This window comes from Equus caballus, chromosome 24 (genome assembly GCF_041296265.1).
Source record: "Equus caballus isolate H_3958 breed thoroughbred chromosome 24, TB-T2T, whole genome shotgun sequence".
Lineage (NCBI taxonomy): Eukaryota > Metazoa > Chordata > Mammalia > Perissodactyla > Equidae > Equus > Equus caballus.
In genome coordinates this window covers 18,048,586-18,075,691 of record NC_091707.1, presented here as the reverse complement: position 1 = coordinate 18,075,691, position 27,106 = coordinate 18,048,586, and the positions used below count along the sequence as shown (strand labels likewise).

The window sequence follows — 27,106 nt, the reverse complement described above, 5'->3', positions numbered from 1 at the left end:
CCTTGAGTTTAAGAGAGATCAAATAACTTAAGGGAAATTATTTTTTTCTTCTTTCAAAAGGAAAATTTTTACTACTGATTATCTATGATTAAGCTAGAATAAGTTAAAGTCCTGGTCTGGCAGTTATTGTATTTTTTTTTTGTTACTTGGGAAAATTTTGAATATAGGACATTATGCCATGATAATCCCTTGCTGAAACTGAGAGTTTATAATGAGTAGGATTGACCTTAATTAAAAAATCATATTTCAAATCCTAAATTTATATGCAATATCCCTTCAAACTATCATAGCTCTCTTTCAAGAAGTTAGCAGCTTGTTCTATGCTTGTCCTTAGGAGACTCATTAAAAAATAGAAACCAAGAGATAATTTAATTGAATAGGAATCTGCAAAGCATATTTTTATAATGCTTCTAATTCTGTAAGAAGAAAGCTGACATGGATTAAGTCTTGAGGAACCTTGAGATTTCATCTTTTCTTGATGGTCACGTAAAGTCCAACTTGACAATGAACTGCTTTCAAAACAGGAGACTCACATTTGTAAAGACAGGTAGAGAATAAAGAGTATGACTGGATGGTTCCTGAAGAAACCAAGAGAATGCTAATAAGAAAGTGAGAGTGACAAATTAAAAGAAAATATGCTACATGAGACTGAAATAAGATTAAATGATACTCTCTACACATAGAATGGCTTTTAAATTTTGACCTGAATTCATTTATTAATGATTTTCAATATAATAATACAGGAAAAAAGCAATATTATACCTAAATTTATCTTCAAAAATTTGGCTGCAGACATTAAGTGATCACAAAACACTATGCTCATCTTCTGAAGGTATACCCCCGCTCTTAACATGCCTACTGACATCTTAAGCAAAATGTTACTGTGGCATATTAATAAGCTTACCAGAAAAGTAACTCTAGAGCAGAGATAAACACCTTAAATAGAATTATGCAGATTCTTTATTAGTCAATAGGATAGTTCTGATTAAGAACAGGTTAATATTTAAACAATTTTCGTTCGCTTTCATTGGCTGTTTTTTCAAGAGATTGACAGCTGTTTCTACTGTGGTCTCTGGTATTCTGTAACAATATACTGTACTAGGAGCTTAGTACTCAGTTTGAAAGAGCAAACGGCTTTTTATCTTGCAAGACATCTACAATCCATTGGGAGTGGCTGCCTGCAGCTTTGCACTGAGGAGGAGCCTGAGCCAGTATTCAGGAAGGCTCAGTGGAGAAAGAGAGCTGTGACTGATTAGCCATGTCTGCCACAGGGGCAGGAAGGAACATGTGTGGCAGGATGACCCAGGACTAGTTCAAAACAAGCCTAAAGTGAATCACTGTTTTGTGCTCTAACATAAAACATACAACATATACTCTAACACGAGTAAAATCAAATGGTAACAAAATTGGAGACTTAGTCTTCCAAATGGTCTTTCCAACTATGTCAGACCAAAAACATTAAACAAGAGCATTTTCATAATTAAATCACTCACTGATTTTTCACTCATAGGTTATATGCATACACATTAAAAATGAAAGACTATGATTTAATTTATGTTACTATTGTATAAGTCCCATTTAAACATGGGACAATTACAGTAATAATGATCCATATGTTACCGGAGCAGGAGCTTTAGAATTCCAGATGTAATAGTCAGAAGAAATTAGTTTCCGGTCTAAAAAACAAAAAAAGAAATGATAAGACTGTATTTATCTTAACAAAAATTCAGTGAGAGTAAAGTCATGATATTTTAAAATTGTGGAACACAATTACTTCAAAGAAGGCATAGTACTCTGAAATACTGATTTTAATTCGACTTTATCAAGAGATCATTATAATTTTTACTACTTAAAATACGGGTTCATTAAATATTTAAATAATCAATCTTGGAGCTTATTTATGCCAAAATCCCTCATTTATGCCAAATCTGTCAATTTTTTCTCACATTTCCCCTAAATTCTGTTTTTTATGGACCACCACTTTGACTACAAAGACAGTAATTTTTTTATTGGTTTCCCTTCTGTAACCTCTTCACCAGCTCCTGATTCTGATCTTGCTATTCTTTTTCTTTTTTTTTTTTCAAGATTTTATTTTTTTCTTTTTCTTCCCAAAGCCAGTACATAGTTGTGTATTTTTAGTTGTGGGTCCTTCTAGTTGTGGCATGTGGGATGCTGCCTCAACATGGCTTGATGAGCGGTGCCAGGTCCGCACCCAGGATTCAAACTGGCGAAACCCTGGGCCACCGAAGCAGAGTGCAGGAACTTAACCACTCGGCCACCGGGCCAGGCCCTCATCTTGCTATTCTTTACCCACTCAAAGTTTCAGAGACAGAAAACATCCAACTTTCTAATAACATTTTAAAAAACATTTGCTTTGGTGGTTTCTTATAGTTCTGATTAAATTCAGGCTTTTTGTTTTAATAGCTTTGTAGCTTTGGACAAACGACGACCTCTTTGAACTAAAGTTTTCTGATATGTAAAATTGAGACCATAATGATCATTTGGAGCTAGCTGTATGTAAACTCTTATTATTACACACATCACTAGCCTTTTCTACCATTCTTCATAATGCAAAGGATAAAGGCAGGATATATTACTTTGTTGCCTTTTTTCTTTTTTTTCAGTTTGAGAACCTAGTAACATGGAGAGGCAACACAGCATACTGGTCAACTGAGCAGAATCCAGACTGCTTGGGTCTGATTCCCAGCTCTGTCGTTTACCAGCTATGTGACCCTAATCTCTCTGTCACATCAGCATCCTCATCTGTAAGATGGAGATGACGACACTTACGTAGGGTGTTGTGAGGATTAATGAGCTAACACACATAAAATACTTACAATTGTGCCTGGCCCATAGCAGTAAATCTTAGCTATTCTTATTTAAATTAACATTTTTATCAGCATTACTAAACTATTTTCAGAACTAAATGATATACTGAGAATATAGATTTAATTGTCAAGATAACAGCAAAATAAAGGTTTTACATAGTTGCACAAAGTGTTACTCATGTCCTGAAACAAACGGAGGAAGGAAATAAAAGATTGGTCATATTTATCCATTTAAAATGACCTCTTTCATTCGATATATTTTATATTGAGAAGCCAGTATACTACTGAAATGTCCCATCCTGTATTATGCTTTCTGAGAATTACTACAATATGTTTAATAGTTAATATTAATAAGATACTTAAAATATTTTAGACATTATCTAAAGACACAACATATTCCCCACAATCGAAAATATTGTGGTTTGTCCAAACTGACATAAGACTCTCCCATATATAAGCATTTCTTTTAAGAAGCAACCAAAAGACGATGTCAGAGAAAACACAGGGAAAGCCTAGGGAGGTAAAGAATACAGCTTATTCTGGTTACATTAAACAGAATTTATTATTGCCATTCACAAGTGATTGCTTAGAATTCAGTATTCTTTTGAAACTTTCAAATACAAAATCCAGCCCTAGCCTACCTATTTTAGTTTAATCCTTAGTTTTAATCCTAATCCTTAGTTTAAGAAATATTTATCTAAATATAATAGCTTTATTCTCTTTAATATATAAGGCAAAAGATTTCTACTTATGTTAGCTAACTCTACACCTCATTCTAGCTACTTTTCTGTTCTATGCCACAGATATATATTTGATCTGAATTAAATAATTCTGAATGCATTTATTAGTTGCTTTTTATCTCCCTATGTTTTCATATACTCTACATATTTTCACAACCAACAAACTCACTGAAGGCAGGAAATCTTCTTTCCATTGCCCTCCTTTCATAAAATAGAGAGAGTGCTAAATAATGCTCATTGGCTACAACATTTGCTAAAAACATTTAAAATTTAATAGTAATTATACCGAACACTTCCTGAGTCCATGCCACAAGCTAAGCATCATGCTAAGTGCTTAGTTAATATAATTTTATTTAAACCTCATAACAATCCTGAGGTAAATAATACTATTATTTCCATTTTATAGATGAGGAAACTAAAACTTTGAGACGTTCACTAGCTTGTCCAGTTACACAGCTAATAAACTATAAACTGTCCAAACCAGACCCAACCCCTTGTCTGCCCAACACCAAAGCCCCTGGGAACAATCTGAATCAGGGAGTTTATTATAACTACAGCAAAACCAAATCCAACTTTATCCTAAAGCCCACCTCTGTGCCTATCTTTGCTCGTCCAGACTGTTTCACAAACAGAAGGCAGAGGGCAATGCAAAGTACACAAACCGTCACACAGGACGGGATCAGGCCAGACTTTTTATAAAGTGGGATTATTCTCCGATCTCTTTCTGTTACATTTTACCTTAGGGAATAATTACATAATATTATTTTAATTCCCTCACATTAGTTTGAATCTGTAAAACTTACTTGTACTTATTTTTGGTTTTCCTGATGCAAAAACTTGAACTGAATGCTGATCTGCATAACATCCAGTGAGTGTGTAATCTAAGATCCTAAAATGAAGCTAAAAAAGAAGAGAATGTAAGAAATTGAGGTGATTATTTGGTAAAAATGATAGTCACATTTTTTTCCTTGACACAATTTTAGGAATTTTATTTCACACAGTTCACAAAATAAAAATCACAAACATTAAACTTGAATATGGTGTGTGTGTGTTTGTGCATACGCACACATATACACACTTTTTCTCCTTTGCACTAGGGCCATTTCTTTGTAAGCCTGCCATTATGAAGTCCTTAACACATACCAAGTGCTTCACTAATATGAACTCTAATCCATACCGCAAGGCACCCCTATTTACAAATGAGGGAACTGAGGTTCAGAGATGGAAGCAATTAGCATCTCAGCATGTAAGTAGGAGACCCAGCATTTGAACCCAGACCCAACTGATCACAAGAGCTGGTGCTCCTTCCCCTATGGGGCCTGATGTTCTGTATATTCTCTTCATCTCTAAGGCTATGTGGTTGTGATATATTTCAGATCATAATACTTTCTTTAACAGAAATACATACACTTTCTGGCAAAACACAAGAATGCAATTACTAAAACAGAAACACCAGTTTATCTGGTGTTTGGAAAGAATGAGATGCCCTACTTAATTTTTCAGAAAAGTAAAATTTAACTTTTACAGAACTAACCTTAAAAATCACCCCTTCTCTCACCTAAAAAAACCTTCCTAAAATGTAATCCATACTTCCTGCACTTAATTGATAATGTGGCGTCATCAGTATAAATGCCAATTACTACACTGCGCTATAACAGAGGGCGATTAGTAGCTTCTCTGAAGGCAAAGCACTGGGGTGTCTCTGGGTCACACTGATATTCACATGAACAATGAAAGGTGTATGTCTTAAGGAGCTCCAGTCTCCTTTTACTGTGGTTCTCCTCATCTTTGCTGCTAAAGGCTCCCGAATTTGCAATATCCTAGTATCTTTTCTGTACTTTTTTCTTCTATCTCCCTACCCCGCAAGTTTCTCCCATTTCCTAACTTTCTCCTTTAGATTGCCAAACTAAATGATCACATGCGTAGAATGTAATTTTTAGATCTTCTCAGCAGTACTTTTCCTGTTGCAATTCAAATGATCTTTAATAGTAAAGGGCTTTTGCTTGCTTCTTTGGTATAATTATGGATGCTGGAAGTTATGACAAGGTTGATTTCCATGTAAATAGATGATATAAAAATAAACCTATTTAATTAACACAAATCTGTGTTACATGCTTTCAATGAGACTATAACTGGTTAGGTGACAGAAACAAAGCTTGTGGACATAGTTGAAGACAAGATAGAAGAAATGAATATCACTAGTATACTTCTGACTTCACTACCATTTCCCCTAATTGCTTTAAAAAAAATGTTAGTAATATATTTTATATAACCCAATATATCCAAATTACTAGCGTTTATTATTTTTTATTGAAGATTAGTTGACATACAATATTGGATTAGTTTCAGGTGTACAACATAATGCTTTGACGTTTATATACATTATAAAACGATCAGCCTGATAAGACTAATAACCATCTACCATCATACAGTTATTACAATATTGTTGACTATATTCCCTATGCTGTACATGATATCCGCAAGACTTATTTATTTTATGGCTGGAAGTGTGTATCTCTTAATCCCCTTCATCTATTTTGCCCTTCCCTCCACCCCACCTCCTCTGGCAACCACTAATTTGTTCTCTGTATCTATGAATCTGTTTCTGTTTTGTTTTTTTTAGATTCCACATATAAGTGAAATCATACAGTATTCTTTTTTCTTTGTCTGACTTTATATATATATATATATATATGTCATATCTTCTTAATCCATTTATCTACTGATGGACACTTAGTTGAATCCATATCTTGGTTATTGTAAATAATGCTGCAATGAACATACGGGTGCATATATCTTTTCAAATTAGTGTTTTCATTTTCTTTTGATAAATACCCAGAAGTGGAACTCTTGTGTACAGATTTCAATATTTCTTCTTTAATATCACTCTATTTAGCTTTTCCCGCTAACTTTTTGATCACCCTTCAATTTCCCTCATTGGTTCTTCTGTATCTATCTCCTATTTTATCTTTATCTGATCTTATTCATTTCCACTGCCTCAAATATTTCTTCTCCACGGATAACTCCTAAATCCTTAATCACAGTTAAGCTCTCTCTTGAAAGTCAGGCTTCAGGTTTTCAGCTACTTATTGGACACGTACATTGGGATATGTTGCTATCACCAGCAACAAACATGATATGAAGCCTACTCTCTCTCAACTTACTTTCTCCATATCTGTACTTCCTTCTAACTATATTCATCCATTCATCAATTATTTGCAGGAAAGGTACTACACTAGATGTTAGTGATAAAACAATGAATCAATGAGAGTGACATCAGCATCATGGAGGAGTGAGCTCTTCCCTTAGACTCTCCCCACTACGATACAATGAAAAGGACACTCATAAACCAACAGAGGATATTCACACAACACAAAACACGTCTGAGAGACCCACACAGCCATACATCTGAAGTTTTATGTGCTGGACAGCCTGGAAGAAGTAGATGGAGGCAAGGGGATCTCCTCTCCCTCCCAAATGGCAGCAACCCAGGGCATGGGACTGTGCACGGCTCAGAGAAAAGATGGGGGAGGGGAGGCCCTCCACGGGAACACCTTTGCTCTCCAAGTTCCCTCTCAGCTCATGGGAAAGCCCCACACAGAGGTGGCTCAGCTACCGCAGGGGTGTCTTCATCAAGCCAGCACCCCAGGAAAGCAGATAGTGAGGGCAGAGCGAGAATGCCCCCTGGATCACACAGGCAAAAGAAAGCACCCCTCCCCCTGCCCAGCGCTCCAGCTTAGCCAGTTGGCCAGAGCGCCCACATATAAGTTAGAAAAGCAGTAGCTGTGAGCGAGCCAACCAGCAATCACAGAAAAGCACAGACACCAGGGGTCACAGCCAGCTCAGAATACACATTTTTTGACCCCCTACCCAGTGGTGGCAGATGGAAGCTGCGACCAGATGCTATCTACACAAAGTCACAAATCCATGCCATGAAATAGTATGAATAAATATATTAATACTCCAGACCAGAAGGAAAATGACAGCACTGAGAAGTCAATCCTGAAGGCACAGAAATTTATAATCTCAATGACAGAGAATTCAAAATAGCTACCATAAAAACTCAGTGAGTTACAAGACAATACAGATAGTTCAATGAAATCAGGAACAGAATTAATGAACAGAGGGAATTCTTCAGAAAACAGATTGAAACTATAAATAAAAACCAATCAAATGTTAGAGATGAAATACATAATGGATGAGATAAAGAAAAATCTGGACTCCCTGCATAACAGAGCTGATATTGTGGAGAATAGAATTAGCAGTCTGGAGGACAGAAATATAGAAATGCTTCAGATGGAGGAGAGACAGACTAAAAAGAAATGAAGAAATTCTCCGAGAAGTATCTGACTCAATTAGGAAATGCAACATATGGAGTACAGGTAAGCCAGAGGGAGAAGAGAAGAAGAATGGAGCAGAAAGCCTGTTCAAAGAAATAATAGCTGAGAACTTCCTAAATCTGGGGAAGGAGCTGGAAATACAAGTAAAAGAAGCTAATAGAACTCCTAATTATATCAATGTAAAAAGGCCTTCTCCAAGGCATATAGTAGTAAAACTGGCAAAAGTTAATGACAAACAAAAAATATTAAGGGCAGCAAGGCAGAAGAAAATAACTTACAAAGCAACCCCTATCAGGCTTTCAACGGATTTCTCAGCAGAAACCTTACAGGCTAGGAGAGAGTGGAAAGATATATTCAAAATTCTGAAAGAAAAAACCTTTCAGCCAAGAATACTCTATCTCGCAAAAATATACTTCAGATATGATGGAGAAATGAAAATTTTCCAAGATAAACAAAAGTTAAGGGCATCACCACAAGATCTCCACCCCCGCCACCAGAAATGCTCAAGAAGGCCCTCATACCTGAAAAAAAAAAAAAGAAGCAAGGGTCTACAAAGCCTTGAGCAAGGAGATAAATAGGCAGGCAAAAATCAGAAAATTGCAGCTCTCTATCAGAACAGACTAGCAAACACTTAATTATAACATTAAAGATAAAGGGAAAGAAAACATCAAAAATGAATATAATCTCATCATTTTAACCACAAACTTACAACACAAGATGGAATAAATTGTGACAACAATAACTTAGAAGAGGAAGAGGAAATGGATGGAATAGGCTTAGTCTAAGGAAATAAGCTATGAGAAAATGGATTATCTCATCTACAAGATTTTTTATACAAACGTCATGGTAACCACTAAATAAATAATCAGAACAGAGACACAAATAATAGAGAAAACTATCATAGAGAACTACCAAACAGAATTAGTAGTCTGAAATACATGGGACAAGAAACAAGAGAAATACAGAACTGGAAAATGAGTGATAAAATGGCGGCATTAAGCCCTCATATATCACTAATCGCTTTAAATGTAAATGGATTGAATTCTCCAATCAAAAGACACAGAGTGGTGGGATGGACTAAAAAACAAATCCAACAATATGCTGTCTCCAGGAAACACATCTCAGCTCTAAAGACAAACACAAGCTCAGAAAGAAGGGATGGAAGACAATACTCCAAGCTAATGGTAAACAAAAGAAAGCAGACGTTGCCATACTTATATCAGACAAAGCAAACTTCAAGATAAAACAGGCAATGAGAGACAAAGAGGGGCAGTATATAATAATAAAAGGGACACTCCACTAAAAAGATGTAATACTTATAAATATACATGCACCCAACACAGGAGCACCAAAGTACCGAAAGCAACAATTAACAAACCTAAAAGGAGACATTAACAACAACATAATAACAGTAGAAGAATTTACCATTTCACTTCCATCAATGGATAGATCATCCAGACAGAAAGTCAAGAAGTAAATAATGGATTTAAATGAAAAACTAGACCAGACAGACTTCATATATATATACACAGAATATTCCATCCAAAAACAGCACTATACACATTCTTCTCAAGTACACATGGAACATTCTCAATGACAGACCATATGCTGGGAAACAAGGGAAGCTTCAATAAATTTAAGAAGGTTGAAATCATATCAAGCATCTTTACTGACCATAATGTTATGAAACTAGAAATCAATTACAAGAGAACAGCTGGGAAAGTGACAAATATGTGGAGACTAAACAACATGCTACCGAACAACCAATGGATCATTGAAGAAATTACAGGAGAAATCAGAAAATATCTGGAGACAAATGAAAATACACCATACCAACTCATATGGGAGGTAGCAAAAGTGGTCCTAAGAGGGAAATTCATAGCAACACAGGCCCACCTTAACAAACAAGAAAAATCTCAAATAAGCAATCTTAAACTACACCTAACTGAATTAGAAAAAGAACAAACAAAACCCAAAGTCAGGAGGAGGGAAATAATAAAAATTAGAGCAGAAACAAATGAAATGGAAACCAATAAAACAGTAGAAAGGATCAATGAAGCAAACAGCTAGTACTTTGAGAAGATAAACAAAATTGACCAACTCTTAGCCAGACTCACTATGAAAAAAAGAGAGAAGTCTCAAATAAATAAAATTAGAAATGAAACAGGAGAGGCTGGCCCCATGGCTGAGTGGTTAAGTTCACATGCTCTGCTTCGGTGGCCCAAGGTTTGGCCAGTTCAGATACTGGACGTGGACATGGCTCATCAGGCCATGTTGAGGCGGCATCCCACATGCCACAAATAGAATATACAACTATGTACTGGGGGGATTTGGGGAGAAAAAGCAAAAAAAAAAAAAGATTGGCAACAGTTGTTAGCTCAGGTGCCAATCTTTAAAAAAAAAAAAATGAAATGAAAGAGGAGAGATTACAATGGATACTACAGAAATACAAAAGATTATAAGAGAATACTATGAAAAACTATATGCCAACAAATTGGACAATCTAGAAGAAATAGATAAATTCTTAGACTGATACAATCTCTAAAAACTGAATCAAGAAGAAATAGAGAATCTGAATATACCAATCACAAGTAAAGAGATTCAAACAGTAATCAAAAATCTTCCAAAAAGAGTCTAAGACCAGATGGTTTCTCTGGAGAATTCTACCAAACATTCAAAGAAAATGTAATACCTATCCCTCTCAAACTATTCCAAAAAGTTGAAGAAGATCGAACACTTCCTAACACATTTTACAAGGCCAACATTACCCTGATCCCAAAGCTAGATGAGGACAACACAAAGAAGGAAAATTACAGGCCAATATTGCTGACGAACATAGATGTAAAAACCCTCAACAAAATATTGTCAAACTGAATAAAGCAATACACAAAAAGATCATACACCATGATCAAGTGGGATTTATATCAGGGACACAGGAATGGTTCAACATCTGCAAACCAATTAATGTGACATACCACATTAACAAAATGAGGAATAAAAACAACATGATCATCTCAATAGATGCAAAGAAAGCATGTGACAAGATCCAATATCCATTTATGATAAAAATATCAATAAAATGGGTATAGAAGGAAAGTACCTCAACATACAAAAGGCCATATATGACAAACCCATAGCCAACATCACACTCAATGGGGAAAAACTGAAAGCCATCCCTTTCAGAACAGGAACAAGACAAGGGTGCCCACTCTTATTCAACACAGTACTGGAGGTTTTGGCCAGAGCAATTAGGCAAGAAAAATAAATAAAAGGAATTGAAATAGGCAATGAAGAAGTGAAACTCTTGCTGTTTGCAAACAATATGATTTTATGTATAGAAAATGCTAAAGAATCCCTCAGAAAACTATGAGAAATAATAACTACAGCAAAGTTGCAGGGTACAAAATCAACTTACAAAAATCAATGGTATTTTGATACTGTAATAATGAACTAACATAGAGAACTCAAGAATATAATCGCATTTACAATCGAAAGAAAAAGAATAAAATATCTAGGAATAAATTTAACCAAGGAGGTGAAAGACCTATACAATGAAAACTTAAGACATTATTGAAAGAAATCAATGACATTGAGAAATGGAAAGATATTCCATGCACATGGATTGGAAGAATAAATGTAGCTAAAATGTCCATGCTACCTAAAGCAATCTGCAGATTCAATGCAATCTCAATCAGAACCCCAATGATATTCTTTATGGAAATAGAACAAAGAATCCTAAAAATTCATATGGGGGGAACAAAGGACCCTGAATAGCTAAAGCAATCCTGAGAAAAAAGAACAAAGTCAGAGGCAACACAATCTCTGATTTCAAAATACACTACAAAGGTGTAGTAATCAAAACAGCACAGTAGTGGTAGAAAAACAGACACACAGATCAATGGAACCGAACTGAAAGCCTGGAAATAAAACCACACATCTACAGACAGCTAATCTTCGACAAAGGAGCTAAGAACATACAATGGAGAAAGGAAAGCCTCTTCAATAAATGGTGTTGGGAAAACTGGACAGCCACATGCAAAAGAATGAAAGGAAACCATTATGTTTCACCATACACAAAAATTAACTCAAAATGGACTAAAGACTTGAAGGTAAGACATGAAACCATAAAACTCCTAGAAGAAAATATAGGCAGTACACTCTTTGACATCAGTCTTAGAAGGATCTTTTCAAATACCATGTCTACTTGGGCAAGGGAAACATAAGAAAAAATTAACAAGTGGGGCTTCATCATGAACAAAATGAAAAGACAACCTATTTGCAAATCATATATCCGACAAGGGATTAATCTCCAAAATATATAAAGCATTCACACAACTCAACAACAAAAAAACAAACTCGATCAAAAAATGGGCAGAGGATATGAACAGACATTCTTCCAAAGAAGATACACAGATGGCCAATGGGCACATGAAAAGATGTTCAATATCACCAACCATCAGGGAATGCAAGTCAAAACTACACTAAGATATCACCTTACACCCATTAGAATGGCTATAATCACGAAGACAAAAAATAGCAAATGTTAGAGAGGATGTAGAGAAAAGGGAACCCTCGTACACTGCTGGTGGGAATGCAAACTGGTGCAGCCACTATGGAAAACAGCATGGAGATTTCTCAAAAAATTAAAAATAAAAATACCATACAACCCAGCTATCCCACTACTGAGTATTTATCCAAAGAAGCTGAAATCAACAATCCAAAGAGACTTACGCACCCCTATGTTCACTGCAGCATTATTCACAATAGTCAAGACATGGAAGCAACCCAAGCGCCCATTGACTGATGGCTGGATAAAGAAGACATGGTACATATATACAATGGAATACTACTCAGCCAGGAAAAAAGACAAAATAGTCCCATTTGCGACTACATGGATGGACCTTGAGAGTATTATGTTAAGCAAAATCAGCCAGACAGAGAAAAACAAACACTATATGATTTCACTCATATGTGTAAGATAAACTAACACACGGAAAAAAAGAACAGTTGAGTGGTTACCAGAGGCAAGGGGTTTGGGGGGGATGGGCACAAGGGGTGAAGGGGCACATTTATATGGTGACTTACAAATAATAATGTATAACTGAAATTTCACAATGTTATAAACTATATGACCTTGATAAAATAATAAAGAAAAAAACAAGAAAGAATTAGATTCATAGGGTCTCTGTCCTCTTGTAGGTTCAAGTCTGAGTTAAGGTATTTTTTTAAATAAACCATCTTTGACTTAAAACTATTTCTTGTCTCTATATTTAACTAGTGACCAACGCCTTACCTTTTTTTTCTTAAGATTGGCACCTGAGCTAACAACTATTGCCAGTCTTATTTTTTCTTCTTCTTCTCCCCAAATCCCCCAAGCACATAGCTGTATATTCTAGTTGTAGGTCCTTCTGGTTCTACTCTGTGGGATGCCATGTCAGCATGGCTTGATGACTGGTGCTAGGTCTGCGATCAGGATCGGAAACGGCGAAACGCTGGGCTGCCGAAGCAGAGCACATGAATTTAACCACTCAGCCATGGGGCCAGCCTCGAGGCCTTACCTTTATCACAGCTCTTACAGCAGTCTCTTCCATTCTCTCTCTTCTTTTCTCATTCTGTGCTACTATACTAGCTCAGCATCATTATCTTTTTACCTTTCATGTGGAATACCAATATAGCTAAAAAGTAGTTTGGTTTTTTGTCTCAAGTTTTTTTTCCACTCACCTTTGTCACATCTATTCCAGATTGATCTTCACCAAGTATTACTTTGTGAAAGACCACTCTCACAGTCAAAAAAAGTATAACATTTTCTAACAAAGGAATAAAAGTCAGATTCAAACCCTCTACGATCCAGACCTAAATCCCTTATTGTTTCTAGCACTGGTTCCTAACCATGCCTTGTTATCTTTCATTCCTGTGATTAGGTCATTTCTTTACCTATACAAATGTTAGTCAATCTTCAAGGCTTCATGTTCATGCTTATCTGGGCCTCAGAGTTTTGTTTAAACTCCATCTCTACTGCAAAGTTTTCCTTGGCCACTGTGGTCAGAAGTGCTCATTCTTTCCTTGAAACACCAAAAGTTGTTAGCACTGATCAATTATTGACATGCATCATTGAAAAATCTCTGGAGGGCAAGACTATATTTTATATTTTTTGTATGTAAATCTCAAATACGACAACTAAGAACTGTGTAGAACTAGGTTAAGTTGAGGTGTTTATGTTATACTTCACTGTTTCTCCTTAAAATTTTTAAAGTATTAAGTGAAATAGAAGGTGACTAATACTAAGCAAAAAAGAATCTCGCAAAACTCTAAACAAGAACTTAGCATAAACAGAAAGAACAGAATCCCCTTCCCTCCAAAAAAGGCTAGAAAACATTAAAAATCAATTACTTATGTATAATTTAGAAACAAAAGAAAGTTTTCTAGTATAGTGAGCCATAAAAATGTATTTACCTTTAAATATGCTGTACCTCCAATGCAAATCTGGTCAAACGGCTGCTTCTCATGACCCTTGGCTCCAAAAGTTACAGTTCCAGAAAGACCAATTTCCATTGATTTTGGGAACTTCTGTCCTAAAAACACAAGTACAGCAATCAAGTATCCTAAATTAAGTAGATTCTATAGCAAATAAATGAAAAAAAGTCAATAAGCAAAACCTAGCTCACCGATAATCCAGATCAATAAGCTTTTCTCTCGAAATACTTCGAGCTGGCCAAAACTAACTTTGTATTCCACATGTGTGATTGGACCTCTTTAAAACAGAAAAGGACACGACAGAAAGAAAAAATGATCACAGATATAACAGTGTTAAGAGATCTAAGTCAAATCTTGCTACTGTTACTTAATACAAGGACAGCATAAAAGCAGACCTGTGTTCAAGTCTGCAGAATAGAGTAGAACAAATAATGAATATTACATCTCAAAAAACACCAGAAACACAATAAACATTTTTGATGATGATATACATTTCATTACTAATTCCAAAGACAATATAAAATCATATAGAATGTGTTAATGCAACTACATGGATTGATATAACATTAAAACTATGATTTTACTATATATTTAGGTTTTGAAAAGAAGTATGGTGTAGAACAAACTTAAAAGTAGAACTGATGAGGAAGTAATCTATGACATTACTGGCTTAATTCACCAGGTAGTTGATAGCTGGGCTTGACTTGCATGTAGAGTAGAGAAATTACCAGAAATAAAGCCAGGAGTGAAATAATCCCTGAGGAAGCTATGTTGGCTTAAGTTTATATTTACTATCAAGTTTATCCAGAAAAATAAAGACACATTTAAAGGTAAAGAGATTATTTTTATGACTATGTTTTGGTTCAGAATCAATATTCATTTGAATAACATAAAACCTTTAGATCTTATATAAATAAATATACAAAAAATATATATTTATATATATTAAAATATATAAATAAAACAAAATTTATTGTAGGGCAGTGGGAATGTACTAAGGCAGGCAGAAATCATGGCATATGTTACTTTACTCTTACCTATTGTAAAATGGTATATGGGCTTCACAGAATTCAAAATTATTTTTCACACTCTCATGAAGTTTTAAATTAACTGCTATTTTTAGTTGTACTTCTTCCTCTTTCATTTGATAAAAACCCAAAATTGGTGGGACAGGGACCTGGAAAAAAAAACAAACAAATTTTTATATAATTCTCAGGTTAATGAGTCTAAAATATCAATGGTGATTGAGGAAAAAAGCCTTGCAGTAATATAGTCATTATGTACAGATGTCTTTAATGATTAATGGATTACCCCAAGTTGTTTTGATAATAGATGATGGAGCTACATTTGTTTTAAGGACAGGAATTCCTCCATCTCTCTGTTTCCAGAGATGAGAAAGGTGCCTTACAAAGGTGTGCAGTGCATTTTTTCCTATTCCTGCTCATCTGGGTTCGCCTCCTCCAGGTTCTCTGTGACCTGCAACACGGGATGCGCTATAGACATATCCATCACTAAGCCCTGCCCACAGTTCCTGCTGGCCCATTTGTATCTTGTGACTCCCCCAGCCCCAAGCTCTGCAGTAGCTTACTCAATTGGTTATCAGTAACTGATTGAAGAAGAAACAATATGCAGGCTGGTGTGACCAATTCACTCTTTCTGGTACATCTGAAGTAAGAAATAGAGAGACTCTACTTATTCAGCATAGGTCCTAGAGCTGTACGTCATGTGCAAGCAGAGAAAGCCAATTGGAACAGACTGAGAAGCAGAGATGAAAGAAACAGTGTAGAGTGATTTTAATTTTTATTTTCTGGTCTAGTCCTAGTACGACCTGGGTGTACTTCTTGTCCTTGAATGGCAATGAAACTGCCTCTCTCATTCTCAGAATAAATACTCCTTACTTAAAGTTAGCTTGAGTAGATTTTTCTAAACTACTGATTCACAATTAGGACAAGAGACAAATGGTATAGTAAAAAAGAGGTTGGGTTTTGGAGTCTGGAAAATGTGGGTTCAAATCTAGGCTCTGCTACTTATTAGTTATAGGACCCTGCACAAGTCATTTAACTTCTCTGAGACTCTCCTCATCTATAAAATGGGGCTAATAATACCTACTTGAAGTGTTCTGAAAGTACTAGAGAAAATATGGGTAAAGTACTTATGACAATGTCTGACACACAACAGTTATGCAATAAGCAATAAATACTACTAATAATATTATGTATTTGTAACCACAGTTGCTGCGATTAGAGGTATTTTAAGTTTATGGTTTAAATCATGACTAAATCATACCAGGATCTACTCCTTCTTAGGGAACATCAAAAAAAGAGTAAATCTCATGACTTCGAAAGCCATTTAATGCTGTCACAGAACAGGGGTAAAACGTATCCTATTCAAAGAACTGAATCTTCATCTTCATTCATCAATTATTGTCTGGTAAACAACTCATGAAAAGTTTTCATTTGGACCAAAAGTATAAATGATTTGCTTATAACAGAACTCATAAATATGAAGATTAGTAAAGTCTCAACTTTTCCAAGGTTGCTTACCTGGGAAGTGTAGTAGCATAAGTTGAATGACTCTAAAGGTGGAGTGAATGGAAATTTATAAGGTCCACTAAATGCAGAATCATCCATTGCATCAATGCTACTAGACGTCAGAATGGCAGAGTCAAGAGAAGTCACACAAGGATGAACTAGAATATCCTGAAGTGGAGATCCATTGGTGGGGAGACTCAAGCTGATGGTAACATTCGGCATGATTCCTTCTAAATCACACTGCAATACAAAAAGAAACAGATATTACCAAGATCTTAGAAGCATACCGCTTCCGGGTGAGGCTTTCTGAATTTATCTGAGTCAATTTCCACAATGTCATTCACTTTTCTCTCAAGTTATGGGTCTCCTTGTTTTCTGTGTTCTGGTTAATGGTTCTATCATGCTCTCAGACACCTATGCTAGAGACCAGGAGAGCCTTCCTAGAGCCCTCTGCTTACATCTAAAACCCTTAAAAAGCTATTTTAAATCCCTAACTTCTCTCCATTCCTGTTGCAAACACATTTTACAGGCCCTTATTATTTCTGCTATAGCCCTCTAAATGTATCTAAATTTGCTTTCCTCTAATCAATCCATTCTCGATCAGCGTCAGTTACCTTAATGAAAGAAAACTCTAAGTATATTGTATCCATGCTCAAGAGCTTTAAATAGTCCCCCCTCCGTTTTGAATTAGTTTTAAAAGTCTTTCATTGTTTGCCTCCCATCTATCTCTTTAATCATTTTCTACCCTGTAACTTAGGCTGGAGACATACTGGATTCTTGAATTTCCCTGAATAAATCATGTCTTATACCACCATGCTTTTGTATGAGCTAGTCTCCTCCAGCTAGAAACTTCTTTTCTCTTTGTAAACTCAGCTCATTTGATGCTTTGTGTGAAGCCGTATGTTCTGTATCATCATCTCCATAGCTCTACCTCTGCCATGTAGAGAAGCCCAGGATCTTCTTTTCCTCTGTGGTCTGTGGTGGTTTACCAGTAAGAGGTACTCATGAGAGACTTGGAAGGTCGAAGCGAAAGGGAAGCCAGTATTCTTGGAAGGTCACAGAAGCTGAATATGACAGCTTCACAGACCTCTCTGACCTCCTGCTTTAAGGCTACAGTGGCCAGATGCAGCACTTTCACAGACCTTTCCATGCATTCCTGCTTTGAGGTTGTAACACAGACGTAGCGGCTTCTCAGACTTCTCCGTGAACTCTGGCTTCTCTATCTACCTCCAGTCTCCAGACTGGAGTCATTAGCGGCAATTTCTGGAAGGCTGCAGCCAGAGGATCAGAGACTTTTATTCTCTCAGCTCCTCTCATACTTGAGTAAGCCCTAATTCCTATATTAATATATACATTTTTATATTACAAATAATTTTATTCTTTTATATTACATATATTATATGTAACTTATACATATATATTATATTACATATATTAATATATTACACCTTTACTCCCATAAATCTTGTAGCGGTTTCTTTTCTGACCCACCCAGACTTATACATCTTTTGTGTGTGTGTGTGTTTGTGTGTGTGGTAGGGTAGTCAGGTTCTTCCTTTGTACCTCAACTCTTAACTTCATATTCACCTCTATTAAAGCACTGAATTAAAACCAGCCAATTGAGCCATATAAGGCTTACTGGTAAGTTTTGTTTGGCTAGACCCGCACAGTGTTTTAAGTCAGTGGAACTCAGTAGGTATAATGCTTAGCTCCAAAGGCAAGCAGCTGGTTCGACTATCACATACACAGTCTGGATCATATAATAACTGCCCACCCCCACCAGTATTTCTCTGTGCCCCTGTTTGTTTCCCTCTTGAAGCTTTAAGTTCTTTGAAAGCAAGAAGTGCTATATTTTTCTTTGTACTTCTAGTGCCTAGCACATTGCTATTGCAAGTGACAAAAAATGTTTGCTGAATGGATATCTTTTTCTAATTATGGACCCTATCTTTGTTTTCCATTCTAATATAAATGTTTCAGTTTTTTATGTTTTATCTGCTGCTTGACATATGCGTGAACTCAAAAATATATCTGCTACACAATGTAAGCACTTAGAGAGCAGGCAGGCATTATGAACAGTACCAAGTATAATCAGTGCCTTATAAAGGTCTTTTGGTGTCAGTTACAAGAATGTCCATCACATTTGAAAATAAAAATGCCAAACAGCCTAACTATAAACTTAAAAATATGTGTTTCAACTTTTAAACCATCTGCTAATTCACTCTCTATATGTGAACTAGCAAGAACAAAAGAAAAGTTTCGTTTTTTGACAGATATTTATGGAGATAATAAAAGGGGCAAATATTAATAGCAAATACTGTTAACATTTTTAAACATTCAGCTTGTATTTATTAAATTAGCCTCTAACAGTCTAACATTTTAAAGGAATCAGAAATATGCAACCATTAAGGAAACCACCAACAAATTATCCACTCCTGAGGCATTTAATATGCTAGATCACCAACCATTTACTCGGGAATGAGGATATCCATTCTAGAATAAATCTGTCCACCACCCTTTATACCAATCTAACATATGTATAGCTGGACTTGTAACTAGGAATCATAAAAAGAAAAGGGACCTAGGAACTTACCCGATTTTAAAAATGAGAAAAGATTCAAAAATTTGTGTGACTTTCCTAAAGACACACAAAGAATTAGTGGTGGAGTGAGGACTAGAACTTCAGCCTACTGGTTTTTGGTTTGCCAGGTTTCCTACTAGTACTAAGATAAAATGAAGATAACTATTTCCATCTACAACAGGCTTCACAATAAAACTCCTTTAAACATTAAGCTCCTGAAAGTACTTAAAAAAAGTTTGCCTAAGAGTTGTACTATTTACATACAAGCTTAAAGAAATATTTAATACATGGGTTAAGGTACATCCCCATTCTTTTTATTTTTAGAAGAAAGTTTTTTAAAAAAGAAAGTTCTCCATCATGATAATTTGCATCAGACTAGAAATAGAAACCAATCCAAAATTCCCATAAGCAATAAACTAGAGTCGGCCTATCAGTGAGCTGAGACATTTAAACACCAACCATATTAATTAGTAGTCAAGTATACATAACATATTCCCTATTTATTGCCACAGAATGAAAAAAAAGAAGTGGTGAGTTTTCCTACTGCTATTTCACAGAACTTGTGAGAAAAAAGGATTCAACTACTTTAAGACTTATGAATGACATAATTCACAAACACCTCAATTTTGGAGCTATTTACATTAGTTTTTTCTAATGAAGTTAATAACTGGAATGTATTTTTGATCATGATGGAAGTGAGTAAAATAGACACATAAAATCTTAAGTCACTTTTAGGGTTAAAAAGGAAAAGAAATACCCAATTTGTCTGCCAGGATTCTTCTAATTCTCAGTTCTTAAAATCTACTTTTATCTATATGATTTGTACATAGCCAATCGACATTAAGTTTGATATGTAAAAAAGTTTTATATTCATAAGTGCAAAGAGTAAAGGAAGATATTAGAAAAATAAAGACATTTGAGAATATTATTAATATGCACTTGTAGAAATTGTACTTGGAGGGTTTTTATTTTTGATCATGTTCAACATGGCACTGATCACTGCTAGCTGTATTGTTATTTCTATTGTCTTTTCCTATTTTCTAACCTTCTCTCTCTCTCATCATTTGATCTACGGGAACCCAATCACCAAGCTGTGAGCCATTCTTAGGTGGCCTGTTGAGAAGTCCACATGGAAAGGAATTGAGGCCTTCCACCAATAAGCAGCATTAACTTGCCAGCCATGTGAGTCAGCCACCTTGCAAGTAGATCTCCCAGCCCCAATCAAATCTGTAGGAGACTAAAGCTCCAGCCGAAATCTTGATTTCTTGAGAGATTTCACACTAGAAGCTCCCAGTTAAGCTGCTCCTGAAGTCTTGACCCACCGAAACTAGAAGGGTAAATGTTTACTGTTGGAGGAATGTGGCAATTCATTACACAGCAATATATAACTAATACAATTAGTAAGAAATGCAGAAAGGTAATATCACAAAATTTCACATGAATCTAACATTCAGTGACTGCTGTTTCTAATAAAAATCAAGAATGTCATACAACAATGTAAAACAAAGTTAGCAAATTTTACTTCTCTCCACAGATGTTAAATGGAATGATAAAACAAGTAGCAGAGAAAAATCTCACCTTGCAAGTGACAGCTCCATCAACTTGCCACGTATCTGCTACATCCCGTTTATCATATTGCATGGATTTTACCTTTTCAGTGATTGAAATAGAAACCTGTGGTTTGCCTTTGTATGTTCCAGCTTTCCAGGCTGGCTGTTTTTGTGGATGAGTCACAGAAGCAAAATTAATACTATCCAATGAATTCTGTAAATTGGCATCTAATAAAGTTCCAAATGGACAAGCCTGTAGAAGCAAGTCAGGCAACTGGCTCAATTTTGTATTTAGCTCAGTGTCATTTTTTTGACCTGAATAAAGAAAATCCTGTATTCCAAAAAGAAGTTCAAAGCCTTGTGAAATTCCACTAATGCTAATTAATGGTGGACGAGGGGACAAAGTCTGTTCAACTAGTGGAACACAAGCATATATCATGCCATTCTTCTGAAAAGCAACAACTGGCCAGAGTTCTTCACCTCCTACTGGGAGTCCATAGATGGATGTTTTATTGATGTGTGAACAGCTATCACGACTTTCCACGAAGTCCTTATCATCATCCAATAATCTAAGTTCGAAGAGTAGTGCTTTAAGAAAGGGATCATCTTCAGGAATAGGCATATAAGTTGCTCCATTGAAGACTTTGGCTCGTTTTTCAACAGTTGGATACCGTCTGCATTATGAAAACAAAAACATCATAAATGATGCTTCCAAGTAAAATAAAAATGGAAGAATTCAAAAACAAAAAACAAACCCAAAACACAAGGCAGACAGTAATATCCACGAAACACACAATAACAAATACATACACACAAAAACCACAACCAAAAAATATTTTATTACCTGTTAAATTTCTACTATAGTAACTGTTGCATACTTTGTATATTATTTCAAATGATAAAGTGTCGTTATCTATTTTTGAAAATAATTCAATTTAGTTACTTTTTTAAATAGGTGGAGCACGTGGTTCTAATTCAAAATCCTAGTCTCTTGGTCACTCAGATTCCTGCCTGGTTGGCAAGAAGTGTACATCTGGACACATTTTAGGCATCTTTAAGGACTTTATTTTTCTGACTCCATCTTAGTAGAGTAGATCAAAAGAGGTGGTTCAATTTAACCCTCCACAATCTTGGATTCACTAGTTGAGATGATACAGTGTAAAAGGAAGGTTTTATTCTACTCAACCTATAGTGAATAACAGGTACCCAGAGTCTTCTTGCCAACACTTACAAAATTATGTAGGAGCATTTTAGTAATAAAGGTTTATGGCTATGGCCCTGGAAGATACGGTGAGGTAATAAAAAGAATAAAATCTGAATAATCCTTTATGGTTTGCAAACTCTAGGCTGAAAGGTAAGTTACTATTCATCCTTTTTTTGGGGAAACAGAATAGAAGATGCTTTTGCTGATTTACAGAAATGTTAGATTGCATTTTCTTAGTTAAAAAAAAAAGTACTTTCCCCGCAACTAGAAGGACCCACAACTAAGATATACAACTATGTACGGGGCGGGGGGGGGGGGGGGGGGGGGGGTGCGGTTTGGGGAGATAAAGCAGAAAAAAAAAAAATTGGCAACAGTTGTTAGCCCAGGTGCCGATCTTTAAAAAACAAAAGTACTTTCCCTATTCCTTATTCCTCCACTCCAAAGTACAGAACAAAGTCATCTAATGGCTATTAACTTCTGTGTAAATCACCTAACTTCCCTAAATCCACTTTCTTATTTGTAAAATAAAGGAGTAACTGAAGAACACATCAGCAATTCTCATCAAGGATCAAGCACACACCTGGCCAAAACAATTTTTTTCACTAATACTACTAACAAAACATCAATGTTTACTAATAATTTTAAGAAAGAAAAACAGGAATGTATTCAAAGTTATCTGTGTACTAGGAAACCTCACTCATTTACATTCTGATGCATTTTCTTGATTGAGAAAGGGAAAGAATTAGCCAGCATGCCAGTACTGGCCTAGCAGGTGAATGTCATTTCTTTCTTTGAGTCTCTGGATAAGAATAGCTGAGAATTTTGGACTAATCTCTAGTGTAGTGTCTTATCCTCTAGCGATCTGGAGGATAATTAAAGTTCTTCTTAAGTGTAAGAATCTCATGATTGAATGTAAAGATAAGAAGTTAATCTGGGCCTTATATGATGCCTCAATATGTACTCAAAATATATTTTTGTTCAAGGACTCATCCTGTCATTTTAGATTTATTCTAGGCCTTTTCTAAAACAGGTCTCAAACCTTAAACAGTCCTACAACTATGCGGTACAATACCAACCTAAGCCAGACTTAAGCTGATACTATTACTATCTATCTGACAGTAAACCTCTAAACTAGAACCTAAAACAAGTTCTGTTGTGGGGAAAAAGTAGTCAGATACAGGAAAGATCATGTGCCTTTTAAATCTTAAATGACGGCCATTATCCTTTGGCATATATGTGGATAATATGCTACAGCATATCTGTTTATCTGTTTAGCCCTAACACCAGTCCCAAGAGGTCAGAAAATTGAAAATAATAAACCTTAACTATTTTTTTCAATGGTACAGAATTAATAAGTAACAAATGAATTATTTGAACCCAACTTGCTGTTTCCATAGAGATGTTGAAAAGCCCACCCAAACAGATGTGAATTTTTCTTCTGAAATATTCTCAGCACAGTGGGAAAAAATTCTCAAAACAAGTATGACTTCTTCAAGAGACTTATTTTATAAGCAGTAAAAAATCTTACCTCTATGATATAGTAAAATAAGTTACAAAGTCACAGATATAAATACAGTATGGTATTGGTCCAAGTACAGATACATAAACTAATAGAACTGAGACATACCAATGTTTACACGGAAGACATAATAAACTATCAATAGCCCCACAAAACAATGAACAAAATATGTACTGTTTGAAAGATGATGTTAGGAAAACTGGCTCACGGTACCAAGAAAAACAAAATGGGATTCCCATATTAACATCATACCCAAAGATGGACTACAGATGGACTAAAGAGCTAAATATAACAGATAAAATGATACAGTTAAGAGAAAATAATGTAGGAAGATATCTTTGGGAATTAAGGGTAGGAAAAGACGTCAACAAATCCCCTGGAGCACTAAGTACTTTGATCGCAATAAAATTTGTGATTTCTGTTTAACGAAGGGCAACGTAAAGTTGACAATGATAAATTAAGAGAAAATATCTATAATAGCTAAAAATGACAGAAGACTAACAGCAAGAATACACGATGAACTCCTGCAAATTAACAGGAAAAAACCCAGCAACTCTCAAGGAAAAAACGGACAAAGGAAACGAATAGGTAATTCACTGAAGAGGAATCCCAAAGAGTTAACAATCATTGCTACAAAGAAACATGAAAATAAAAATAAGATACCTTTACAACAATACTGGTAAAAATCGAAATTAAGTGTTAGGAGGAAAGGAGATATAGGAACCCTCACTCACTGCTGGTGAGAGTGAAGACTGGTGAAAGTATTCTGAGGAGCTAATTATTTACCAATATTTAGTCATAATCAGCAAAGATATGCCCCATGGACTTTTTGAGGACATCTACCGTAGCACTATTCTGATGGGTGAGTTGGAGGCAACGGGGGATAACATCACTAAGCGAAGAGGATAGGTACAATGTGGAGGATGTAAACAAAGGAGTACTACAGACCAAGGAGAAGCAACGGCCTAGATCCGCACTGCTCGATATAGTGGCCACTAGCCATATGTGGCTATTTAAACTTAAGTTAAAATGATAGAAAACTGAGTTCCAAAGGTACAACAGCCACATTTCAAAAGCTCAATAGCTACATGTGTCTAGTGGCTACAATATTAGATAGCACAGATTTAGAACATTTCCCACGTCCATCATTGCATGGATGATTCTTAAAAAGAGTGCTGAGAATCTAACAAATGTAAGAAAAGGGAATGAAGTCTATTGCACACTTAATTATGTAATTTGAAAAATACACACACAAAGACGGAAATAAAAGGATAGCAACAAACATGTAAGTTACCTGTGGCGGGGAGGAGAACGGCAGAAATAAAGATATATATAGGGCAATATATAAGTAAAACGTGGAGGACCTTGGATGGACCAATGAGGCTGATGAACTACACTAAGAAATATTATTAATCTCCTTATTTGAGGTCCAGTACCAACAAATGTAAGCCCAGGTATCTTGGGGGAAAATGGTAAACTCCAACTCTTGATGCCCTCAGTCACAAAAACTTTAGGTTGCAAAGAGGGAGTTTTTCATATCCATATTGCCAACCATTTTACATTTAAACTTACACTCATCCCTATTGGCCTCAATCTCAATTCAGAGCTACGCTTCTTCACTATAGATCTTTCCTCAGGGAAGAATGAATTTGATGTCAAGAAAGAACCATCAATAGTCACTAAGAATAAAAGGTGAAAGATTACTCAATTGCCACCAACATTTTACAATGAGTTATGGTATTGTTCTCTTCACAGAGGTATTTCGATAAAATGTGGCAAATTCCACAAGTGGAATCAGATCAGTTTACACAATCCAAGAAAAAGTGAAAATAATTTAATTTTTTGTACTTTTTCAATTTTCTTCAACAATTAGGAACTTTAAACTATTCGGAAATTTAGGAATGAAACATAATAAGATGACAATAGGCTGATACTGCTCATCAAGGATTTCCCAGAAGGATGAGTTAAAATGTCCTTGAATGACTTTTATTAACGAAAGTAGAAAAATCTGAAACACGTTGAGTGGTAAGTTTTCCTGCGTCATCTCCACAGCAATTTTAAGCAGGTGGAGTTAATTTTAAGATACGGTAATACTAATTTTAGAAAACACATAATACTTAATTTGTACCAGGAATCAACTCATTTAATTCTCACAAAACTTTGAGGCAGTATTATTGAAATCTCTATTTCACACATGAAATAGAGGTTAAGCAACTCGCCCAAGGTGGTGGACCAGGGGTAGACTGCATCACAAAACTATGCTACACCACCCATCCCTCCGATGCAGCATCCCCTAGGATTCAGACTTGCATTTACCTGGAGAATCTGACGGTGCCACGCAGTAGAGTTCCCGGTTCGTGGCTTATGAGCCACATCGCTCGCTGGGCCATGATAAGCCACTAACGCATCAGCCTACTCTAAGGTGGCCCCGAGGAAGAGCGCAGACCGGCTTTCTCAGATGGACTCTTCCCAGAAGTCCCGAGGCTCGCTCATCCTGAGCCGCCTTCCTCTTCACCACAAACAGGTCAGGCTCAGCAGAGAAGCCAGCCTCCTGCAGGTGAAGTGACTACAACCTCTGAGTCCCTCCTGGCCAACACATACCACAAACATCTCGGCGAATCCGCACCCAGAATCTGAGAAACTGACTAATCCGCAGCAACCCATGTACTTTCTTCCTCTAAAGTCCACTTCCGGGACGGTGGCCCGCAAGGATCACGGTTCCTCACGCGCACGAACTGCGCGCCTCTCTGCGGTCCGCCCGCTGCTCGCTTCCCTCGCCGGCCCCTCCCGACAGCCAACCAGGCGCGCGCAGGTCCACTTCCGGCGTACGAGGCGGTGACAATGGGAGCGGCGCGGGCGGCGCCGGGAGGCAGCTGACAGGCGTCTGCGGCTTCGCTTCATGGCCGCTCTCCCGCCCCGCCTGGGCTCTGTGGGGAGCGGGGGAGCCCGCGGCGGCCCGGAGCCGGAGCCGGAGCCGGCGAGCCGAGCGGGGACGTGTGCGCGGCGCCGTTGAGGCGCAGCATGTGAAGAGGCAACGGCGTCCAGCGCGAGGCGAGCCTCTCCGCCGGCCGGGATGGCTACGACGGCCGAGCTCTTCGAGGTGGGTCGGGCGGCTCTTCGGGGAGTGGCAGGCCGGGGGTGCAGGCTGCGGGGGGCGGGCAGAGGCGCAGGCGTCCGCCTGCTGCCCGGAGCAGCCCTCGGAAGAAAGGTGCGGACACGAAGGGGTGGGGCGGCGGCGCCGGTGTCCGCGCGGGCGGGGCGTGGACTGGGGGAGGGGAGGCTGGGGGACCGGGGGGCGGTGGGCAGGGCCGCGAGCCCGGAACTGGAGGACTGGAAGCCGCG

General features: G+C 36.9%; 2 protein-coding genes across 3 annotated transcripts in view; one reads left to right on the top strand and one right to left on the bottom strand.

Moving 5' to 3' along the window:
• Positions 1-350: 350 nt before the first annotated feature.
• On the bottom strand, positions 351-26,845 carry AP5M1 (adaptor related protein complex 5 subunit mu 1). 2 transcript variants are annotated; one of them, XM_005605206.4, is made up of 9 exons: positions 26,081-26,845; positions 21,070-21,715; positions 16,926-17,153; positions 15,420-15,559; positions 14,574-14,659; positions 14,362-14,480; positions 4,372-4,468; positions 1,621-1,676; positions 351-578 (listed from the first exon to the last, which is right to left on the bottom strand). In XM_005605206.4, exons 1-9 carry the CDS (start codon positions 26,152-26,154, stop codon positions 516-518), a joined length of 1,509 nt encoding a protein of 502 aa, XP_005605263.1. In that variant the 5' UTR covers positions 26,155-26,845; the 3' UTR covers positions 351-515. The 2 variants fall into 2 exon arrangements, with proteins under 2 accessions (XP_005605263.1, XP_001496456.1); XM_001496406.7 differs by lacking the exon at positions 351-578 and having other exon boundaries at positions 686-1,676.
• Positions 26,575-27,106, top strand: part of EXOC5 (exocyst complex component 5) — a 50,741-nt gene continuing 50,209 nt past the window's right edge. Inside the window, exon 1 of the mRNA XM_023627792.2 lies at positions 26,575-26,864. Coding sequence (XP_023483560.1) covers positions 26,838-26,864 — 27 coding nt within the window. The 5' untranslated portion in view covers positions 26,575-26,837. The remainder of the gene's footprint in view (positions 26,865-27,106) is intronic.